This window comes from Leopardus geoffroyi, chromosome D4 (genome assembly GCF_018350155.1).
Source record: "Leopardus geoffroyi isolate Oge1 chromosome D4, O.geoffroyi_Oge1_pat1.0, whole genome shotgun sequence".
Classification (NCBI taxonomy): domain Eukaryota; kingdom Metazoa; phylum Chordata; class Mammalia; order Carnivora; family Felidae; genus Leopardus; species Leopardus geoffroyi.
In genome coordinates, this window is record NC_059342.1 from 51,244,548 (window position 1) to 51,265,543 (window position 20,996).

Here is a 20,996-nt window from a genome sequence, read left to right on the forward strand (position 1 = left end):
CCATATTAGCTGTAAGAGAGTTCACCCAGCTGGATGTTACTGCAAAGAACATCGGGAGAATGAATAAGGGATCCAGGGCTGCTGGGAGGTAAGGCAGGGGCAGCACAAACACAAAACAAAACAAAAACAACAAACAAACAACCCCCCCCACCCCAAGTCTCAACTAAAAGCAAAGGGAGCTTGAGAAGCTGAATGTCATGTGTATGGCAATGATAGAGGCCTCTTTTTGAACTGACTAAAGTACTGTTCTACTTAGGGGACTTGCAAAGTTGGGGGCAGCATGGCAGAGTGGAAAGAAGATGGATTTTGGAATTGGTATCAGGTGAAAATCCTATAAAATGAAAAAGATAGTACCCACTTCTGGGGCTTCGGAGAGGATTAATGTGCTTATTAAAAGTCCCAGGTACATGGTAGATGCTGTTGGTATCTATTGGTATCCATTGGTAGCCTTCATTAACATCTAGTTTTGGGCTCTGTAAATTTCTCAGAAGACTATATCGACTGGCCTGGGAGTAACTTTCTTGAAGAAAATGAACTTTTAAAGATCCATTTCTCATCATGATCACTACAGAGGATTTTCTCAGAAAGTGTTGGCTTATCACCTGGGCCTGGCACCCTGGTTCTGTATTATCCACAAAACCAGTAGGAATATCCACAGGGGAACTTGTGGGCATGTGATCAGAATTCAATTTAGATACTTCTCTGCTTCAAACACACAGTTTGGGTTTCTACATTTTATTCACCAGAATTCTTTAGGTCAAGCAAATGGTCATGGTAAATGCTGTTGTTCTTGCTTAGACCAGAGCACCTTTTTCATACTAACATAACTATGGATAACAAGTAAATAGCCCATCAGTTGGCTCACATGAGTAAGCCAATCTCATCCTAAAAATGGTATAGCCGACCCAGAGTGTGAGTAAATTTGGGATCATGAGAATATTGTCATATCTTTTTCCTTGAAATGGATTTTTCTTGGTGAATGGGGAGGGGGTCACAGTCAAAATAGAACTTGAAGTGTTTGAGAGGAGTATCAGACAAGGGATGGGGATTCCAGAAAGAAGTTAACTCACAGTATTGAATAAGAAAGGAATTTAAGAGATGAATATTTCTGAGAAATGCTCTGCGGGTGTTATGAGAAATTGGGAGACACAGAAGCTATTTAAAAACTTTGGTGATGTAGAATGAAAAAGTCATATGTAATTGTTGAGAAGTAGTACAACAAGTGAAACAAGGAAAGGAATCTTTGCTAGTTGTTGAAACCTTTTTTCAATGCTCTTCATTTGTTTATATCAACTTTCCTAACTTGCCTTCCTAACATTGTACACCATCTCTCATGCTCATGATCAATAAGGGTGATGTGGCACTTTGATTAATGTTCATGAACCAATGGCTATGGTCTGAATTGTGTTCCTCCTTCCCCCTCCCAAATTCATATGTAAAGCCCTAACCCTTCCAGTGTGTTTGTATTTGGAGACAGGACTTCTAGGAGGAAATTAAAGTTAAATGAGGTCATAAGAAGGGTGGGGTCCTAATCTGATAGGGTTGGTGGGCTTTATGAAAAGTGGGAGAGAACGAGATCTCTCTCATGTCCCATGTGCATGCACCAAGGAAAGGCAGGTTACATGAGGGCAGAGAGAAAGTAGCTGTCAGCAACCCAATGAAAGAGCTCTCGCCAGACCCTGAGCCTTCCGACTCCTTGATCTTGGAATTTCCAGCTTCCAGAACTGTGAGAAATAAGTTTCTGTTGTTTAAACAACCCAGTCTCTGGTATTTTGTGACGGCAGCCCAAGTGCAGATACCAATGTGGTTTTTTTGCAGTGGAGGGTGGGTGGGTGACTAAAGTAACTTTAAATTATTATGGCAGAATCTTGGCCCACAGATTTTTTTTTTTAATCAAGCTGGTACTTTCATCTCACTTTTAAAAGTTTCCTGACTGATAAAAAAAAAAAAAAAGTATCTCCTGATCATTTTCCATCACTTGGAGTAACATTTTCCACTGGGGTGGCGGTGGGGAGTGGGAGGTCCTGTTTCCATATAGCTTGGAAGGATTTTCTTCATACCTGTTTATCTTAGGTAATTCCGTAGTCAGCCTTGAATTGCAGATCCTTGAGAATGGCTCTTCTTGATTTCTTTCAATTCTAAATCTTGAACAATTTTATTTTATTCTTTCCCAAGTATATATAAAAAAGAACTGAGCAATACCAATGAATATAGGAGAAGGCTAAACTTCATTATAATATGATTAATGATGCAATACCATTAATGAAACATTAAAAAGATTTAGAATAAATGCCTTTTTAGAACATTCAAAAACCAAGTGCATTTTTTTAGGAAATTATTTTATTTCTGTGTCTCAACAGATGAAATTCATAACCTTGTATTCTGATAAGACAATTCAAACATACAAATCAATTACAACAATGTGCTTATCAGCTCCCCCCTCCCACCCCTGTATTTTAAAGCAACTGACAGTTATGAAGGACACCAGGACAATAGGGCTTAGCTAAACAATATGGCAATCAAAAACGGCCCTCTAAGAAAATAATTACAATAGTTGTTGAAAAGAATTTGTCCTTTGAGCAAAACAGACTTCATTAAAAGAATCATCATGAACCAAGGAGAATTATAGTTTCCCTTTCCAATGAAAAGGAAAAGGGGATGTATGTTAGAACAATGGTACAAAAAGCTGGGGAGTCAGGCTGAAAACAACAGAAAGCCCTAAGCAATAAATTTCTCCAATAAAATGCATCCCCTTGAAGATATCCATTCAAACTCTTGTATCATATTGAAATAAACAACTTTTCCCAATCCCCAGCACCTGGAAGTGAATCATTTTATTATCCTTTGCTAAAATTAATTTAATAATTTTCCCAAGCCAGCATCTCTCAGAGTGGAGTTTGTGATAAATCTTGTAGAGATCATACTAAGATAAACCAAGCCAATTGATGGTCAATGCCATGTTAGATTCTAGTTGTAAAGGGAATAGATATAAACTAGCAGACCTGGGACTCCCAGGGGGAGAGGGGTTCATACTCAATAACTTTATCCAACCAACTCTAAATCCTGTAGCACCTTTGTAATAGGCCCCTGATTCTACATACCATTCCCTCATGCTTTCATGGTAAGCCTCACAGCACCCTTGTGAGGTAGGTAGTGTTATGGTCATTTTGAGAGATGGGGATGCAGAGATGTTAAGTAGCTTGCTCATAAAGGAACAATGAATCCAGTGACAGAGCCCTGGGGACTCTTACCCCAGATCCTTGTCTTTTTAGTACTTAACCATTCTGTCTCCCTGAGAGTGGATTATTAAAGCAGGTGGGTCCTTAAAGTCAGATTAGTACCTGGCCATTTGGACACTAAGGCCCATCTCTAAACCACATGATTTGGATGGTAGAATGAGAAATAGGTTGTGATCATCAAAGAAGTTAATGTGGAGAAATGCAACAATAAAGTCTGGACCACAATTTGATAATGACTTTATTTATTGATGTGCTCTTAAGTTACGATGATAACAAACACTTAGTAGATGTTGCATGATTAAATGGATGGATGGATGGATGGATGGATGGATGGATGGAAAGAGATTGTGCTTGGATAAATGGAAAATTAAACTTTCTATGTATTTTAAAACAAAAGCTGGAGAAATCTGATTTGCAATCTCTAAAGGATAAAAAGGAAAGAGTTAATAGATTCCTGAATTTCCTGTGGGCATATATTTGAGCTAATACTGACAGCATTTAAAAAGATGAAAATACACAAACATTTAAATTAATTATTAACAACGAATTTGTGCACTTACTGGTTAGGAACCTGAACTACAGACACCAATACTAGAGGCAGTAGTGGTACATACATAAACATGATCCATTTTCCTTTGAAATGAAGTTGTCTTGTATATTCCTAATTTCTCATTGCCATTCAGTTGAAAAGCTTGTGTTATCCGGTTCTTGTCAAATGCTATTTTTAAAATACACTGAAGTAAAACAATAAACTTTTCTTCTCTTGACTGACCAGCCAGTGTACACTTGTCAGTGACTTTCTGTTTCTGTGAACTCATTTTTTTTTTTTTCACTCCAGAAAACTCAGGACTGAAAAGAGCTTCCATGTATTGAAACCAGCCCTGCATTAATACCAGCAAATTTCTTGTTTAGTGCCACGGAAGGCTCTTGAGACCACTGAAGCAGAGGCAACCAACTCTGCAGGTGTTGCTTAGAAGAGTTGATATAAATCCAGAGGGTGGAGCTAACTGGGTAGTCACCTAGCATTGCGCATTTGCTCTGTGTTCGGTGAATTAATTTCCAGTAGAATATTTGATATACATTGAGGCTTAAGAAACTCTGGATGCCATGGTATGGATCTGTGTGTATGTGTTTAAGGAAGTGTTTAATTGTCATGAGAGCCCTGAATGTATATAATAAATGCAATCTATTAGTCTTCTGTACATCCAGCTAATAGCCCATGGCGAATGGAATAGATTAAATGTAGTGAATTGCCTCTGTGCTATAGTACTACCATGCTTGAACTCTTGTGCTTAGGAAGAATATGACCAGTGATGCTGCAGGTAGAAAGGGCTCATAAAATGTTACCTTGGCCTTAGAAGTGGGGGAGGGAGGTCTGTAAATAAATTTATTTCCCAACGTGACCATGAACAAACTCTTTCAGTATAGATGTCACTTTTGCAACCACATGTAAGATTTAGATCTTCCAATCAAGAGGTAACTGGTCTGGTAGGTTTTTTTTTTTTCTTTTTTTTTTTTTTTTTTTTGTGGACACTGCTCTGATTTTCATCTTTCAGACCCTGACTCCTTAGTGATTGAGTTCTTAGTGTTCCTTATGAGAGGTCAAATAGAACAGTGAGAATCCTCAGGTAAGATGCATGTTTTCTATCTGCCTTTTATTATTCGTCCAGGTGGTTCTTGGTTATATGTGTGTGTATTTGGCATTAAAATACATATACTATTTAGAGAGATTTATTGACATTTCCTAGCATTCTGACTTACCCAGACTAGAGTATTATGGAATGAAATACTGCCTACATAGCTCTACCAAGGTGTTTCCTTCTAAAATTTTTTGATAGAAGGTTATAATTTTTGCATTTTGTTGTTTATAAGGGTTCACGAAAAGCACCATAGTGAGAAGCCTTAGCAGCCCGTGTTTTCAGGTTTTGCACCAGCCAGTGGCAGAATTTCTAGGTGAATTTCCCCTTGGGAATTCCATTAAGGTTTCTCAATTTCCTCCTCTTTATTCCACATTAATCTTCATGTCCTAGGTTTTAGTTCTGACAATGAGGTAATTAAGAATATCGGGTTCTATAATAAACTTACCTGCCTTAAAGGGAATAGGTAGGGACTTAAAATATTTATTTTCACTATATTAAATAACACAGAAAAATTAACAGCCAGCTAGCTGGAGCAGTATGCTCATAACTGAGGAAAATTAGGGGAAAACAAAACAAAAACCTGATTAACTTCTAAGTTTACAAAGCAGCACATGGCCAGAGGGTCTCTATAAGTAGAACCAAGAGACAGGCTGAGTTAGAAGTATGTTTTAGCTTCCATTTAAAAATTTGACTTAGTTATGTTACCTTCTTCCCATTGTTAAAGACCAAGTCCTGAAGTACTGGAACCATTTTCTCCCTGATCAGTGTGTTTACTGGCCAACCTAACTTGTGATATATTTGTTGGTTTAGGTGTATACTCAACAATTCAAAATTCCACTCATGGATAATCTGTTTTAGTCATGTGAGTTTAGTAGTATAAAATGAAAGTCACGTCAGAGATGTGACTCTTACCCACGCAGCTCTGGCATTATTAGAAAATCTTCAGGGAGAAGGAAATCCCTCTCTGGTGGCAAGCTCTTCATTTTGCAATTAAAGAGGCCAGCAGTCTCAGAATTCTAGTATTTGTTGCTGTGTAGAGGTGAATCCCAGGCTTTCTTGTCATATATCAATATGGCTTCCAGGTACCATTCCTGGCAGCATGGTGCCACCTCCTCCACTTATTTCTTCCCTGGAAGGCACCTGACAAACTACAGGCAGAGGGGAGATGATATAGATGACAGCTACCTGAACACAACTCCCCTGAAGCCCATTCCCTTAAGTACCAAAGGTAAGGAGAGAGAAGCCCATTCCCTTAAGCACCAAAGTTCAGTAGAAAGATTGCATGTTGGTTTTTATGTTCTTAACTCTTTCACTCTTTAACACTGGGCAACCTCCTTCCTTTGTTACCAATTTGCCTGAAGACAAGATATTTTTCTTCTTAAATTCATGGTGCCATCTTATGTCTTGAATCATTGATAGTTGGCTGAGTGAAAAGTAACTCAGAATAACTAGATGTTATATGTATGCCTGGCTGAAACCTTCATGCCAAAAGTCATGCCCATTACTTGCTCATGTAAACAAGTCAAATGGCTTTGGGGTAATTTTTCAAGTGATATAGGATTTATCTTCACTAAACTAGAATATAGTGTGTTAATATTACCTAGATTTGGATATCCAACAGATCAAACCTTGGCCCCTTGGTAATTTTGTGTAGAAAGAACTTAACAGCTTGGTCTCTGATTTCTGCTCTGAGAAGTCTTCACCTACTGTGGCATTAGAATCAGATTCCACTGGATCTGCGTTTTCCCTGACTGAAGATTATTAGATTATTAGATCTAGTAACAGTGCTAAAAATACTTAAGCAACCTCAGGTTCCTGGTAAGGCTCACAGACCTTACCTCTATCAATAAGGAAGTATTTTCTGATGTATGACTCCAGTTGGCTTTTCTTACTCTCATTTCTTAATAATACCCCATTGGATTTAACTGAGATGTCAGATGCTTAAGCCCTTTGCATCTGTGAAGAAAACATGTTTTCTTATTTTACGTATTAATAAGTGAATAAGTAAAAATAAGTGAACTTGTTTTTACATGTTGAAAAACATGCCTGCAACAATAAATCAATCATAGTCAATAAGACACCACAGACCTAAATTGAGATACTTTAGTCATTAGCACTGATTATTTGAGAACAAAAACCATGAGGCATTAAAAAAAAAAAAAAAAAAAAGAGGGTTGTAGCTTCCAATCATGGGATGTTCCCAGAATCAGTTTTTTAGGAAAAAAAATCAAAGTAAAACACAGACACATAATCTTTTCTCTTTTTGTCTTTTCCCCTCCTACTGCATATCAGTCTTCAAAACAGATACATTTTAAACACTTATAAAATCAAACCACCCTCTCCTACATATTTATATACGCATATATAAACAATAGCTCTTAAATTATGATTTGGGGCATTACAAACTATATGGAAAAAACATAAGACAATTGACTTGCATTTCAAGCTACCCATGTGTCTAATATATCTGATTTTAGAACTAGGGAGGAAGAGTATGTTTTCTTCCAAATAGCCTCTTAACAAAGTTTGTGACTCAATTCCTGTCTCTTGCTATCACATAGGTATGTATATGAATCAGTGTGTTGCTAAACACACATGGTTTTTTGTTTTTTTCAAGTCTGAATCTCCTAAATATAACAAATCTCATATTTGTTAATTATGTGGTATAATAGATTGTACTGATTATATTGTAGTGGAGATTAAAGATATTAAAGTAATTTAGAATAGGAGGTGTGCACCAAAATGAAGAATGTTAACATGGCAACCAAATTTCTGGGCTTTTTTCTCTTTGGCCATATAGAGTAGATGTAAAATATTTGACCCACTTTCAGTATAGAAAGTTATCTTTTGAACTCTACTGGAATTAATACAGTTAACCAATTTAATAGTATGTAAATTTGCATTTTTGTTGTCTTCTAATGGCTACTTTGCATATTAAAGGTAAAGCCTTCCTTAAAATATGCAGTACACTCTTGATTATGCCAGCTCTTTTCTCATTCTGCTAAGGCTATAAATAAAGCTTCTATTTAGGGCTGGCATTATATCAACCCACCTGCTTCTAGAAGAGAGAAAAAAAATCAGAATCACTCAACCTGCAGATTGCTGTCAGCTTGTGATTATGTGAATGGTAAGTCTTAACTTTTAAAGTGTTATGTGAGATAGGTTGGAGCTTCTCTTCTCTTTTCTTTTTTTTAAGGCAATTTCCAGTTTAACAATTACCCTAAAATTTCTGAGTACCAATGAAAGAAGACATTTCCCTGGAGAGAGCATTCATTGATGAAGTGTGACAGCAGCAGGGAGATAGATGACGATGCAGAGGAGGGCAGAGCTGGAGAATGAGGGGTAATTTCAGTTGTGGTCTCAGGAAAGGAGGCAGGAATGGGGGGAGGCACCAAAGCTTTCCTCTCTGTGGGCTCTCAGGGGACTTCCTAGTCCCTGCTCTCTTCCTCCTTCTCATTCAGGATCTTCTTTCCAGGGAGATGGGGGCAGGGGAGGGAAAAGTAGTGTTAAAGACCTTGACAAACTGAGAAGGGCTGTCTGAGGCACAGGCCAGTGTCTTTTGACCAGATTCCCATATTTTGAAGGAAGAACATCAGCTCCAGGCCTGTTTTAGAAAAATAAACCTTTTATAAACCTCTTACTCATATATATATATATATATATATATATATATATATATATATATATACACATTTATATATATATATGTGTATATATATATACACACATATATATATACATATATATATATACACACACACACACACATATATATATATAATATATATACTTACGTATATATATTACATATATTTTTTCTTTCTTTTTTTTGGCTGCGAACATTTTTTCTTATTTTTCTTAGGCAAAGCTCACACAAGACAAGCAATTTTTTCTTTCTTTCTTTCTTTTTCTTTCTTTCTTTCTTTCTTTCTTTCTTTCTTTCTTTCTTTTTTTTTTTTTTTTTTTTTTTTTTTTTTTTGCGAAATACAGCCACATTTACAGCTCCCAAAACAGACCAACCAATTTCAGAATTGGAAACTTGTCATTGTTGATTTAAACCATGGTTTACTTGGCTAAACCTTGCAAATTGAGACTTATGGCCCCTAGACCGAGTTTTTGTTATGTGACTTAGCTAAATATCATAGTAAATCAGCTATCATTTTGAGCATGTAGACTTCATTTGTGAAGTTGTCCTCTCCCTATAGCCATATTTTCACTACAGTGAGAATAAGACGGCTCTCTTGGGGATAAGGAGCTAAGGGAACAATGACCTAGAGATTTGTCAAGTGTTTGCCAAAGTACCAGGAAGCACCTACTGTGCCTAACCAACACATGTCATTCTGAAATCAACAATTCAGATAAAATTTCATTATCAAGGCTTCCCACAAAAAGAGGCAGAGTTGCTCTTAAACTCCTCAATCAGAAAATATCAAGGACTTTACAGAAAGAATGGAGCTCCCAAAGGCAGTGGTGGAAGGTCTGTGGAAATAACCAGGCACATACATGATGTACTTGTCCCATGGGGAATGTTGCTAGGCCCTAATGCTAGTAATAAAGAATGATGTATCTTTACCTAAGTACCCAGTAGAATGAATAGCTTTCGCCCCAAAGGTTTGGTTACTAGATTCACATGTCATAAAATCCCTTTGGAATAGATCATGTGAGCTATATAAAGGTGACCAGGACATAGGAAACAGGGATGAAAGATAACCTAAGTTTAAAGAATTTAGGATTCTTTCTTGGAAGATAGTAACTATGAATTTTAGCAATAAAGGAAATAGAATTAAAATGGATTCAAGTATCTCCCTCTAACCTTTCATTAAATTTGGTAATGTACTTTTGTCAGGTCTTAGCTTTCTACACTGAAAATGATTTATTTTTTCTTTTCTAAAAAGCCTGAAGACATATTACATGTTGTTGAACAGTTTCTGAGCATAGCCCATGGAGTTAAAACAAATGTCTTGACGCAGAGATGAAGGGAAAACCTGGAAGGGTGAGTTCATTTACATGGAGATGTACTTAATTTTTCTTCTCCAAGATCACATCCTCTCTTTCATACTGTCTAAAATATAAATGTTTGTTCCTACTTGAGTCATGGAAAGTGACAAAAGTCAGGCTTCAATGCAGGTGAGATTTATATAATCCCTTTAAAAAATAGTCATCGAAGGGGTGTCTGGTTGGCTCAGTCAGTAGAGCGCATGACTCTTGATCTTGGGGTTGTAGGTTTGAACCCTATTCTGGGTGCAGAGATAACTTAAAAAATAAAAACCTAAAAAAGATACTCATAGAAGATTATACAACTTCTGGGTTTCTCTGAGAACTGAGGAGAACAAAATAGTTGACAGAACAATGACAAAAGAATCTGCCTTCAACACTGTAGAGCACATCCTGAATGCTTTTGTACTATGGGGGAGTTGTTGGTGATAAGCAAAATTTCTGAGAAAGCTTGAGCAAAACTAGAAATCTGACAAATGTCCTCAGGAACTAGGACGTATAAGTCTGGCAATTATGGTTTACATTTTGAAATTTTGAGACTATTGGAAGAGTTCATAATTACAAATGCAATGAAAATGAAATGAGGTTTAAAAAAGTGAGTACTAGGAAAATTTGGACAAATAGAAATCCCTTACCAGGAACACACTAAGCCAGATTGTTTGGTTGGGTTACCTTACTCTAATGATATGCATTTCAGACACCTGGGGACATAGATCAATTCTCTCAGACTATCAGAACTCTAGCCAGAGAATTTGTTCTTCTAGAGATTTAATGCCTAGAGAAAACAAATATTTCTCTGAAAATGCTTCATATATATTATGTATGTGATACACACACTCACACACACACAAAACTGAAATGCTGAATCAACCCAGCAGTTCAATTCAGAACTAAATGCAGAGCCAAAGAACTGTATTTCTTTTTGAGATACTTTAAGACAAATCCTCTGGGAAGAAGAGGAGTCAGAGATGACTACTAAGAAGAGAATTTGGCCCATGTGCTCTCTGAGCTGTTACTCTCTACCATGGCCTACTTTGCTTTAACAAAGATGTAATTTAAAGCTATAAGGGAAAATTCCTTGTGTGTAACTCCATACCAAGCCCCAGAGCAAGTTAATGGAACCCCTGGTCAGAGCTTTACAGATCTAAAAAAGAATCCAAGATCTGCTCCACTAGTGAAGACTGTAGACAATTAAGTAGCCTCAAGTTAACTGTAAATCCATTAGGTGATATTTCTGGCAGAAAGCAGCAGATTCTCCTAGAAATATCTGGCTAATACATTTTTATGATCATATCACTTAATGTAGGTGGTATTTTTTTTGTAATCTATTGGAGCCCAATTCAAGTAGTAAATTTTACTCTTATTGGAAACAGTGGGTTTAGGAATACTTCAGAAGAGGACTACTTTAGTCCACTGTTGACCAAACTGAGTTTGCTGGAACTCTAGTTTTTCAAGATGTTAACCATTACATCATAAAAGGAAGTACTTCATGCTCAAGTAAATTAGAGAAACCCTAAGGAGACAATATTAAACAGAATTCTTTTTTTACAGGACTTTCAGAGGATTTATTAGGCTCATGTAGATTTTGAACTTCAAGAGGTGGTTAAAGAATGCAGCATTTTCCCCACTTAGTAGTCTATCAAATTTCTTTTGGAACAGTGCTTGTTAATATCTTAAATACATATTATTCCACAGATCAGGGTATGGAAGCCCCTGAAAAAGTGCAGTCTTTCTTCTTCCAATGGAATAATCACAAAATCTTTTAATCTTTTCATGGATGGGTTAACTTTAATCCAATTTCATTTGACTAAGCTGTGTTTGGTTAACTTTTAACAGAAAATAGCAGAATCGAAAAGCCCTTTTGTTAATTGCTCAGTGTTTTCTCTTTTTGTTGGACAATAAGATGAAGTATTTTCTATTAAGTTTTGAAAGACTAGCCCTCCAGTTTGTTCTCTTTTCAGTTTGAAAGATTGCATTCCACCTGCACACAAGAAATAGAAATTGCAGAAAAATCTTGATCTGTATTATTGGATATATAATATAAAGTAATTGCCATGAGTGGAAAATGAATTTCTAAAAGATCGATGATAATCACGAGGAAAGTCAAATGAAAAATGACTTAAACAGGCAATTCTTCAATCTTTCTATCTCATTTCTACCCTTTATTAAGGGAGAAAGGGGTTTTACTGTGCTACTATCCAACTGGCAAAACAATTTCTAGACCTGTCACTTTTTTATTGGGGTCAATTTAATTTTATTGAAGCTCCTCAAAATTTCAAATGCTAAAAAAAAAGCCAGCTTTTTGAAAGTCATACCCCCAATCAGATATGTCAAGAACCAAACCTCAGCTCCTATTCACTGTCCAAAAGGGGGCTCATTTTCAGGTCCCTCTCAAAATGTAGAAAGTATAGACATTTCCTATCTTTTGCTGATTAAATAGATCGTATTTCATGAATACATTCTATATTCAGTGCTTTCTCAGGTCATATGAATATATGCCTTGAAAACCATTCACTGAACATTTAGCCAAATGGAATTATGGCTCATTTGAACCAGATCATTGGTGGTAGTGGCAGGATGCCATTTTTTTTTTAAACTATGTTTTAAGTAACAATCATTAATACAAACTGAATTGGACAGAGATTCTTGGGTTAGAGGGGTAAAAGTATCTGCACCATTTAACATATTTGTAGGGCTAGTGATCTTAGTTTTTCCTCACTGAGAAAAAACTAAGTGCTGTTTAATTCACCTTTTTTTCCTCACCTCTCTATAAACAAGATCAATACTTCTTGTGTACACAAGATAATTTTCAAAATAAAGGAAGCAGGGAAAAAACCCTGAAGTTACCCATTCAAGATAATACTGTATGTACAGTAAATAGTTGAATAGAAAACATCAGAATGGTAAGCTAGATATTTCCTGGCAGCAATCCAGCCTTCAGACAGCTATCATTGTAACAGATCCTCAGTTGCATTAACATCATGGTATGCCTGGATCACCCTGGTTTGTGTTGGCATCTGAGAAAAACTCCTTTTCATCCAGAGAGCTTTTGAACATCGAATTCTTGATCTCAGCTACAAGGTAAATTATCACCGTATGAGTATATACAACGACTATATGCGCTTCGATTTCCTATTAACCCATTAGTCTCAACTGATGAAAGTAAAATCAAGTTGTGTTTAAATGGATCATCTTCATTATTAACACCTACCTTGCATTTTACAGGTACAACTAGTGGCACACAACCTTCTGGAGAAACCAAGGGCTTTGTTACAGTAAACTGGTCCAGTGTGATATCACAAGTATAAAAAATATTCCATTCTGTATCAAAACTAGGCACATGCCTTTATTTATAGTAACAGAAGTTAACAGAGTTGAGCAGTTTTCCTTGGGTCCTATTTCTTGGCATCCTACATCAGACAAACTCCTCATTCCACATATCTCCTCCCATAACTCCAGGGATCTAGTCTCAGGGTCATCTCTATGTAAAGGAAGGTGAAATCACACTTGGATCTATAATGGTGAGTAACTAAAAGCACAACCTCTCATTCATATTGCTTTAAAACATATACAGCATATATGTTTCAAAAAAAAGAGTAAAGAATATATTGACTTCTTTGTGGTGCTGAATCAACAATATGGTATGATGCAAGGCTTTAACAAATGATAATCAGAGATACAAATTTTTCTGTAGAGTATGTTTTAGACAAATGTGTCTTTTTAATATGTAAATCCTACATTGTAGGTTGTTCCTTTTTATTTTTTTTTCTTTTGTTTTTGCAGTGGTAGAAAATGTTGAGTAATTGTCCATGAGCATGAGCCAAAGGTTCAGGTTCATTACTGAGATCCCCAGAATGCCAATATTTGCAATGCAAACAATTAGTATCCCACTGTGAAGGGCTCTGACACATGTCTGCCTGCCTGTAGGTGGAGAGTCTCCATAAGAAGTCCTCCTGCTTCCATGGACCCTGCTTTGACACAGGGGCAGCTGTACTTGGCTGCCTTTTAACCTAGTAATTCACTGTGCCAGATGTCTCACTGGTTACCCACAATGACACAGAAACAATAGTGTGAACGGTAGACCCTCAAATCATTTTCATGTTGAACCTCCTGGGTCCAGCCACCTCCCCTTCCACAACAGCACCATTGTTTTTTCGGGGTACATACTCAAGGTCAATGCTGTTTTTGTGCTTGCCTTTCCCTCGGCTCCACACAAAAAGAAGGAGAAAACAAAATAAAACCACTCCCAGGAATGTGAAACAGCCCATGGCTGTAGATACCAGTATTGTTTTAAGGTCCAGGGAAAAGGTATTGACATTGGTGCCATTGGAAATGGTGTCATTGGAGTCAGTCATGTACATAGGGGTCCTGTTGGCATAAAGGAAGCGATCTGAAGTGAATCCTTTCACCGTTAAAGAGGCTGTGAAGGTGTCGTTCCCAGCGGCGTTGCTAGCGATGCAAACATACATCCCACTGTCTTGATCCTGGGCAAAGCGGATTTCCAAGGTGCCGTCGCCCAACACGGTGGCTCTTCCATTGGACTTGGTGGTGATAAAACGCCTTCGAGGGGTCACCCAGGAAATCACAGGCTGAGGGTCTCCATCAGCATTGCATTCTAGCTGGACCGTCTGCCCTTCATCCACTAGCAGATGCTGCAACTTCTTTTCACGGATTTTGGGTTTTTTGCAGGTAAAGTAAAAAGAAAGGGCAGTGCTGTGGAAATCCTTGAAGGATCTCTCACGGATGGTGTCTGGACCAGCACACATGGGCTGCTGGCCGCCAAATTGCAGAGTGGGATGCCGCTGCAGGATCCAGAGGAGACGGCAGTCACAGGCCAGCGGGTTGTTATTGATGCTCAGGACCTCCAAAGCCCTAGGGGAGGAGAAGACATTCTCTTCCAAAGTTTCCAGTAGGTTCTGAGACACGTTGAGCACACGAAGGAAGCGGAGCCCTTGGAAGGAGTGAGGCTCAATGGTGCGGAGCTGGGCCCCCACGATATGGAGCTCCTGAAGGCGGATCAGGTCAGAGAACATGCCTGCTTCGATAGTGCTGATGGGATTGTAGGAGAGGTTAAGGTGGGTCAGATATACCAGGTGTTTAAAGGCAAGGAAGGGAACAGTGGACAGGTTGGTATTGGTGATGGAGAGGGATGTGAGGTTAAGACCATAGAGGCTATTGGCAGGCATCATATCCAGTAAAGGCCAATAGTCAATCTCTAGATGTTTCAGGTGGAACAATCTTTTAAAGGCATACACAGGCATATTGTTGATATTGAGATGCTTCAGATGCAGGCTGATGAGGCTGCGGAGGTGGGAGAGGGCTTCTGTTGGTACTGCTGTTAGGTTGCATTTCTCCAGGGTGAGCTGCTCCAAGCTCAGCAGCCCACTGAAGGCCCTGTGTGATATGTAAACCAAATCATTGTCCCCCACTTCTAGAAACTTCAGGTTATGAAGGTCTTGGAACATGTAGTCCAGTAAAATGACAATCTTATTCTCACTAATGTCCAGCTTGGTGAGGTTGGATAGCCCCGTGAATACTCCCAAAGGGACCAGCTTTAGGCGATTGCCTTTTAGGCGGAGGGAACGAAGGTTAAAGAGATTGTTAAATGCTCCTGGCTCCACATTGGCGATGATATTGTCACTCAAGTCTATCTCCTCCAGCAGAGGATATGATATGAATTCCTCAGGGTTGACACTTTTCAGCCTGTTCTTGCTGAGGTCCAAGATTTTGGTCTCGATGGGAATGCCCTCTGGGATGGCGATCAGCCGCCTTCTGTGGCAGCTAACAGATTTGTTCTGGGCGGAGCACTCACAGCGAGCAGGGCAGCCGATGGTGGATCCCATGAAGAGTAACACCACAGCCAGACCCAGGAATGGCTGCCAACATGATATGGCGGTGTGAAGCATGACTCCACTTCTTAGTCTACACCTCGGTCACGGGCCTGCAGGAGAAAGGAGCACGAAAAGTTGAGTTTGGACATGGATAGGTAGATGAAACAGCAAGTACAATGGAATGGACCCTGGATATGGAATCACACCCATGTGGGTTGAAAGCTGAGAGCTGTCCTTATTGCTACATGAGGTAAGTTGTTTTGCTCCCTGTAGTTTGGTTTTCTTGGCTGTAAAATGAGGGTGATAATATTAATAGCATCCTATACTTATGACAATGTCAGTATTTGACAATGAAAGAGAGACACTGGCAGAGACTGTGAGGCCCAACAGCATACATTTCACAAAAGGCTCTATTTTGAACTCAGATAACGACAACAGAGGTCAATGGTTAAGAGGAAACCTATTCAGTTTGAATCCTTGTTTGTGTCTCTAATGTTGGGATATCATCCTCTGTTCAGAATGAAGCTAATAGAAGCTTCATTCAATGTCAGGCTCTGAGGTTCAAAGTACAAACAAAGGTACATCCAGTATAAGAGGTTGGGGCTTTATTTGCTTCATATATAAACTTTCTATTAAAACCTTTCAGTTAGAAGGTATACATCCTTCAGAATTCAGTCAGTCTTAATTGATGAAGGGGTTTTCTTTTTTGAGGTAAGCAGAAAGATCTTAAACATATCTTCATATTCTTGGTATTTTAATTATAGGGGAGAGACAGAAACAAGGCACCATAATGGCTACTATGATGATGAAAATGCTTTCTTTAAGATTTTGGGTTACACGGACACCTGGGTGGCTCAGTTATTTAAGCATCTGACTCTTGATTTCCATTCAGGTCTTTACCTCACGATTGTGAGTTTGAGCCTGACCTTGGGCTCTGAACTGACAGCATGGAGCATGCTTGGGTTTCTCTCTTTCTGCCCCTCCCCAGTATGTATTCTCTCACTCTCTCTCAAATAAAGAACAAAAAAAAATTGGGGGTTACATAGTGAAGAGTGTAAAGAGTCATACTTCTAAGAAAAAAAAAATACATGAACTTTCATATTAAATTCCAACCCAGTGAACATGTTAAACTGCAATTAAGTAGGCATCAAATGATGTTGGAAATGAGTATGCTTTAACTGGAGATAGTTAACAGACACTGAACTCGCTGTTCATGTGAAGAGCAAGAGATGTGTTGTTGAGCTTTGCTTCTCGACATGAGATCCTGAGGCATACACTTCATCCACAAACACCTTTTTTGTTATAAGTCTCAATATTTGTAGATAAAAAGTTATTGATCAATTTTAATATTCACTCCTAGATTGTACAAGAGCAATTAAAAGTACATTCTCCAATCACAGTGTTTACATATATGTTATACATGTAAAGCTATGTCTACATTCACATAAATGTATCTGTGAAAAAATAACTAGGATCAAACTTAATGGTGGATCACTAGAGGAATGCCTCCCAAATGTAGAAATAAGGCAAAGATTGAGAAAGTGCTAGCGACATCAATTATATAGGAACACAGGAATTATTATTATTGGAAAAGATAATGGTAAAACTATAATTGTTGGTAAATTAATGTCTACCTTGAAAATCAAAGCAAATCACCCAAAAATAATTAGAATAGGAGAATAAGTAAATTAACATGTTACAAAATGAAAACATTTAGAAAACATAGTCGCAAATGAGTAGTCATGGCACCCCTGAGAAAGTTAAGTACCTCAGAATAAATTTTAATGAGACATACATAGAATGCGACAAATATTCAGTCTTGAGAAAACAAAACTTACTAAAAAGAGACATATACTATGTATTTTGATAGATTCAATATTATAAAGACATTGGTTCTCAATATATACATATGTCACAGAGATAATATTTTTGGATTTGAATATTCTTAAGTTCATTTCAAAGAAGATAAAGTGAATAATTAGAAATATTAAACAATAGTAATGGCAATAGACTTACTCTATAAGATATTTAAATATAAGTTGTAAAACTACAATAATAAAACAGCATGATACACAAAAATGGAGTCAATGAAACAGAAAATAAGGAATTATATATAAGTATATCTGAAAAGTTAGTATAGGTAAAAGGTGGCATGTTAATTTAGTGAGAAAAATATAAATGTTTGGCTATTTAGTGGGAAAAGTTACACGACTTTACTTGTTCCAATAAAATAAATTCTAGATGAATTGAGAACTAAAATGCATGAACAAATAATGTGTTAGGAGGAAATTCAATAATTTTATAATAGAGCTGAAAGGCATTTTCTAGGAATAAAGCTAGAAACTGTGAAAGAAAACGATCTATTTGATTGTATGTATTTAAAAAACAATAGCATAACAAACGAATAAACAGCATATCTATTCAACACCCAAAGGCAATTGTCAAATTGGAGAATAGAGTCATAATAGATAAGGGATTAAAGATAGTATTAAATAAACAGCTCTTATTAATCATCAAGGAAAAGAGGTAAATGTCAATGGAAAATGAGGCAATGAATGTAATACAAACTTAAAACAGCTAATCAATATATGAAAAGGTGACCAACCTCACGGGTATAAGAGAAGAAATGTAAATTAAGCAACAGGGGCATATCATTTTTACCTTTCATATTAACAAAGTTTAGTAATTACTTTTATCCAGAATTAACAAGAGTAGAAGGAACTGATAGAAGAAATATAAGCTGAGACAACCTTCAAGAAGTTCAGGGAGAACAATGATGAAGGTTACTTGATACATTAAATATATCTCAGTTCCATATGTTCATCCCTTTGAACCATTTTTTTTCCTAACTTGTGATTTTTTTAAAGTTTTTTTTTCATTTATTTATTTAGAGAGCATGACAGTTTGTGCTCACATGCTCACCTGCAAGTGGGGGAGGGGCAGAAGACAGGGGGAGAGAGAATCCCAAGCAGGCTTTGAGTTATCAGCATGTAGCCCCATGAGGGGCTCCATCTCAGGAACCATGAGATCATGATCTTAGCTGAAATCTAAAGTCGGATGCTTAACTGACTGGGCGACCCAGGTGCCCCCTAACTTGTAATCTTTAAAAAACACTTTATTGAGGTGAGATTGACATACAAAAAACTGGGTATATTTAAGACATACAAGTTGATGAGTTGGGAGATAAGTACACATCCGTGAATTCATCACCACAATCTATGCCAATAAACATATCCATGCTTCAAGTAGAGGGTGGATCTGATGAACGATTTTTTTTCCTGAAGATCTATCATAAGGAAATAATTTAACTAATGTACATAGATGGATGTTTGGTACAGGTTCATCTGGGTTCACTTTGCTCTTTTTATTTTCTTCGTAGGGTGGAACCCTAGATCATTGATTTTGAACCTTTCTCATTTCTAATACAAGCTTTTAAAACTATAAATCCATGCATTGCTTTAACTGCATTTCAGAAATTTTAGTGTGTGTGTGTGTGTGTGTATAATTATTCATTGAAAATATTTTTCTAATTTACTTTGTTCTTTTTTGACCCATGGATGATTTAGGATTGAGTTAGCTTATTCCAAGTATTTAGGTAGATCTTTTCTAGAATCTTTATTTTATTTATGTTGTGGTTTGTGGTATGTTATTATGTTTATTTATGTTTATCTCTGTTGTGGTCAGAGAACTACTCTGCACCTTCCAATCTTTTGAAATTTACTGAGATTGTTTTACAGATCTTTTATGATTAGAAAGAGTCCATCTTTGTCTCTAATAATACTCATTGTCTTCAACTCATTTTGAATGATTAATATAGCCACTCTAGCTTTCTTGAGCTTAATATTTTTATGGTATATCTTTTTCCATCCTTCAACTCTAAACATATTTGTGTCTTTGTAGTTTCTTTTATAGCCAGCATGTGGCTAGTTCTCACTTTTGAATCAATATCATGATCTCTGCAATCTCTGCCTTCTGTTAGATTGCTTTCTCCACTTACATTCTGATTGCATTCTGGGGTGCCATTTTGCTATTTGTTGTCTATTAGTCACTATTTGAATTTTTTGTTCCTTTCTCATCTTAATCTATTTTTAGTATAACATTTCAATTCTTTTGACTTTCTCTATATTTATGTACATTTTATTTAATGCTCTAGGGATTACAGTACACATCTTTAATTTATCACAATCTATTTAGAGTTGTTATCAAAGTGCTTTAGGCAAAATACATGGTAACCTTGCAACAGTGTATTTCCATTTCCATCCCCTCCCTTCCAACATCATCCTTCATGGAGAGAGATACAGTAATTTCTAGGCACAGAAAACAGTACAATGGCATGGACACAGTGGAAACACTGTGATTGGAGAATTAAAGTAGTCCACAATAGATGGAGCAAATACAGGAGAGAAATAGAAAAGAGGCTGAAGAGGTAATTAGAGGAATGATTTAGAATGGGCTTGTAAACTGTGATAAGCTGTGTGCACTTTATCCTGAGGGCAACAGAAAGCCATTAAAGTGTTTTATGCAAAAGAGTGATATGATCAGATTTATATTTGGGGACGATTAATCTGACTGCAGCATGAAAAATAGATAGGCAGGAGGGAAAAAGTTGAAACTCTGGAAGCTGTTAAATTCATTCAAGCCAGAATAAAAGTGGTTTTGATTAGGGCCATAGGAATAGGTTTGGGTAAATGGACAGACTCAATATGTGTTTAGAAATGATTTAGTTATGGATGGGCTATGAGAGATATAGGAGAAGATGCCAAGATGATTTCTAGCCTTTTGTCAACTGGATAGGACTTAGTGTCATCCATTGAGATGGTAAGCTTAAGGAGAGTTACTGGATGAGGAATTCCTGGTTTCCTCAAATGTGTCTATCAGTGGGCCAAGATGTGTGGGTTCTCTGGGCAGTTTACTGTTTTACTCCTTGAAAATGTTTTTCAAATGCTTTTAAAGTATTTCTTTGGTAGAAAAGGGAAAGTGTATTTTCTATTACAACTGCAGGACTCTTTATGTTCTAGATAAAAGTTTGATTACACACTCTGTATTTCTCAGTTTATTTTGAATTGAAGGTAAAAAGTGAGGTTTTCTTTTCTTTTTTTCTTTTTATAAATTCTACTAGAGAGTTTAATCTTCTTTGCCAGAGTTTGTTCAATCTGCATATCACCAGTTAGATAAGGAGATAACTGGCATTCTATTTCAGATTTGTTCCAGTAATGCTGTAGGGAAAGTTTATTTTATTGTTTGGGTCCCTTAATCTGGCTGAGTGTGTCTAACATACGGGATGACAGTAT

At 37.1% G+C, this 20,996-nt stretch overlaps 1 protein-coding gene across 7 annotated transcripts in view; it reads right to left on the reverse strand.

Annotated features, from left to right (window-relative positions):
• Positions 1-8,860: 8,860 nt before the first annotated feature.
• LINGO2 (leucine rich repeat and Ig domain containing 2) overlaps positions 8,861-20,996 on the reverse strand; it is a 1,160,577-nt gene continuing 1,148,441 nt past the window's right edge. For all 7 annotated transcript variants that reach the window (XM_045468931.1, XM_045468928.1, XM_045468930.1 and 4 more), the window contains one exon: positions 8,861-15,815. In XM_045468931.1, coding sequence (XP_045324887.1) covers positions 13,960-15,780 — 1,821 coding nt within the window. In that variant the 5' untranslated portion in view covers positions 15,781-15,815 and the 3' untranslated portion in view covers positions 8,861-13,959. The remainder of the gene's footprint in view (positions 15,816-20,996) is intronic.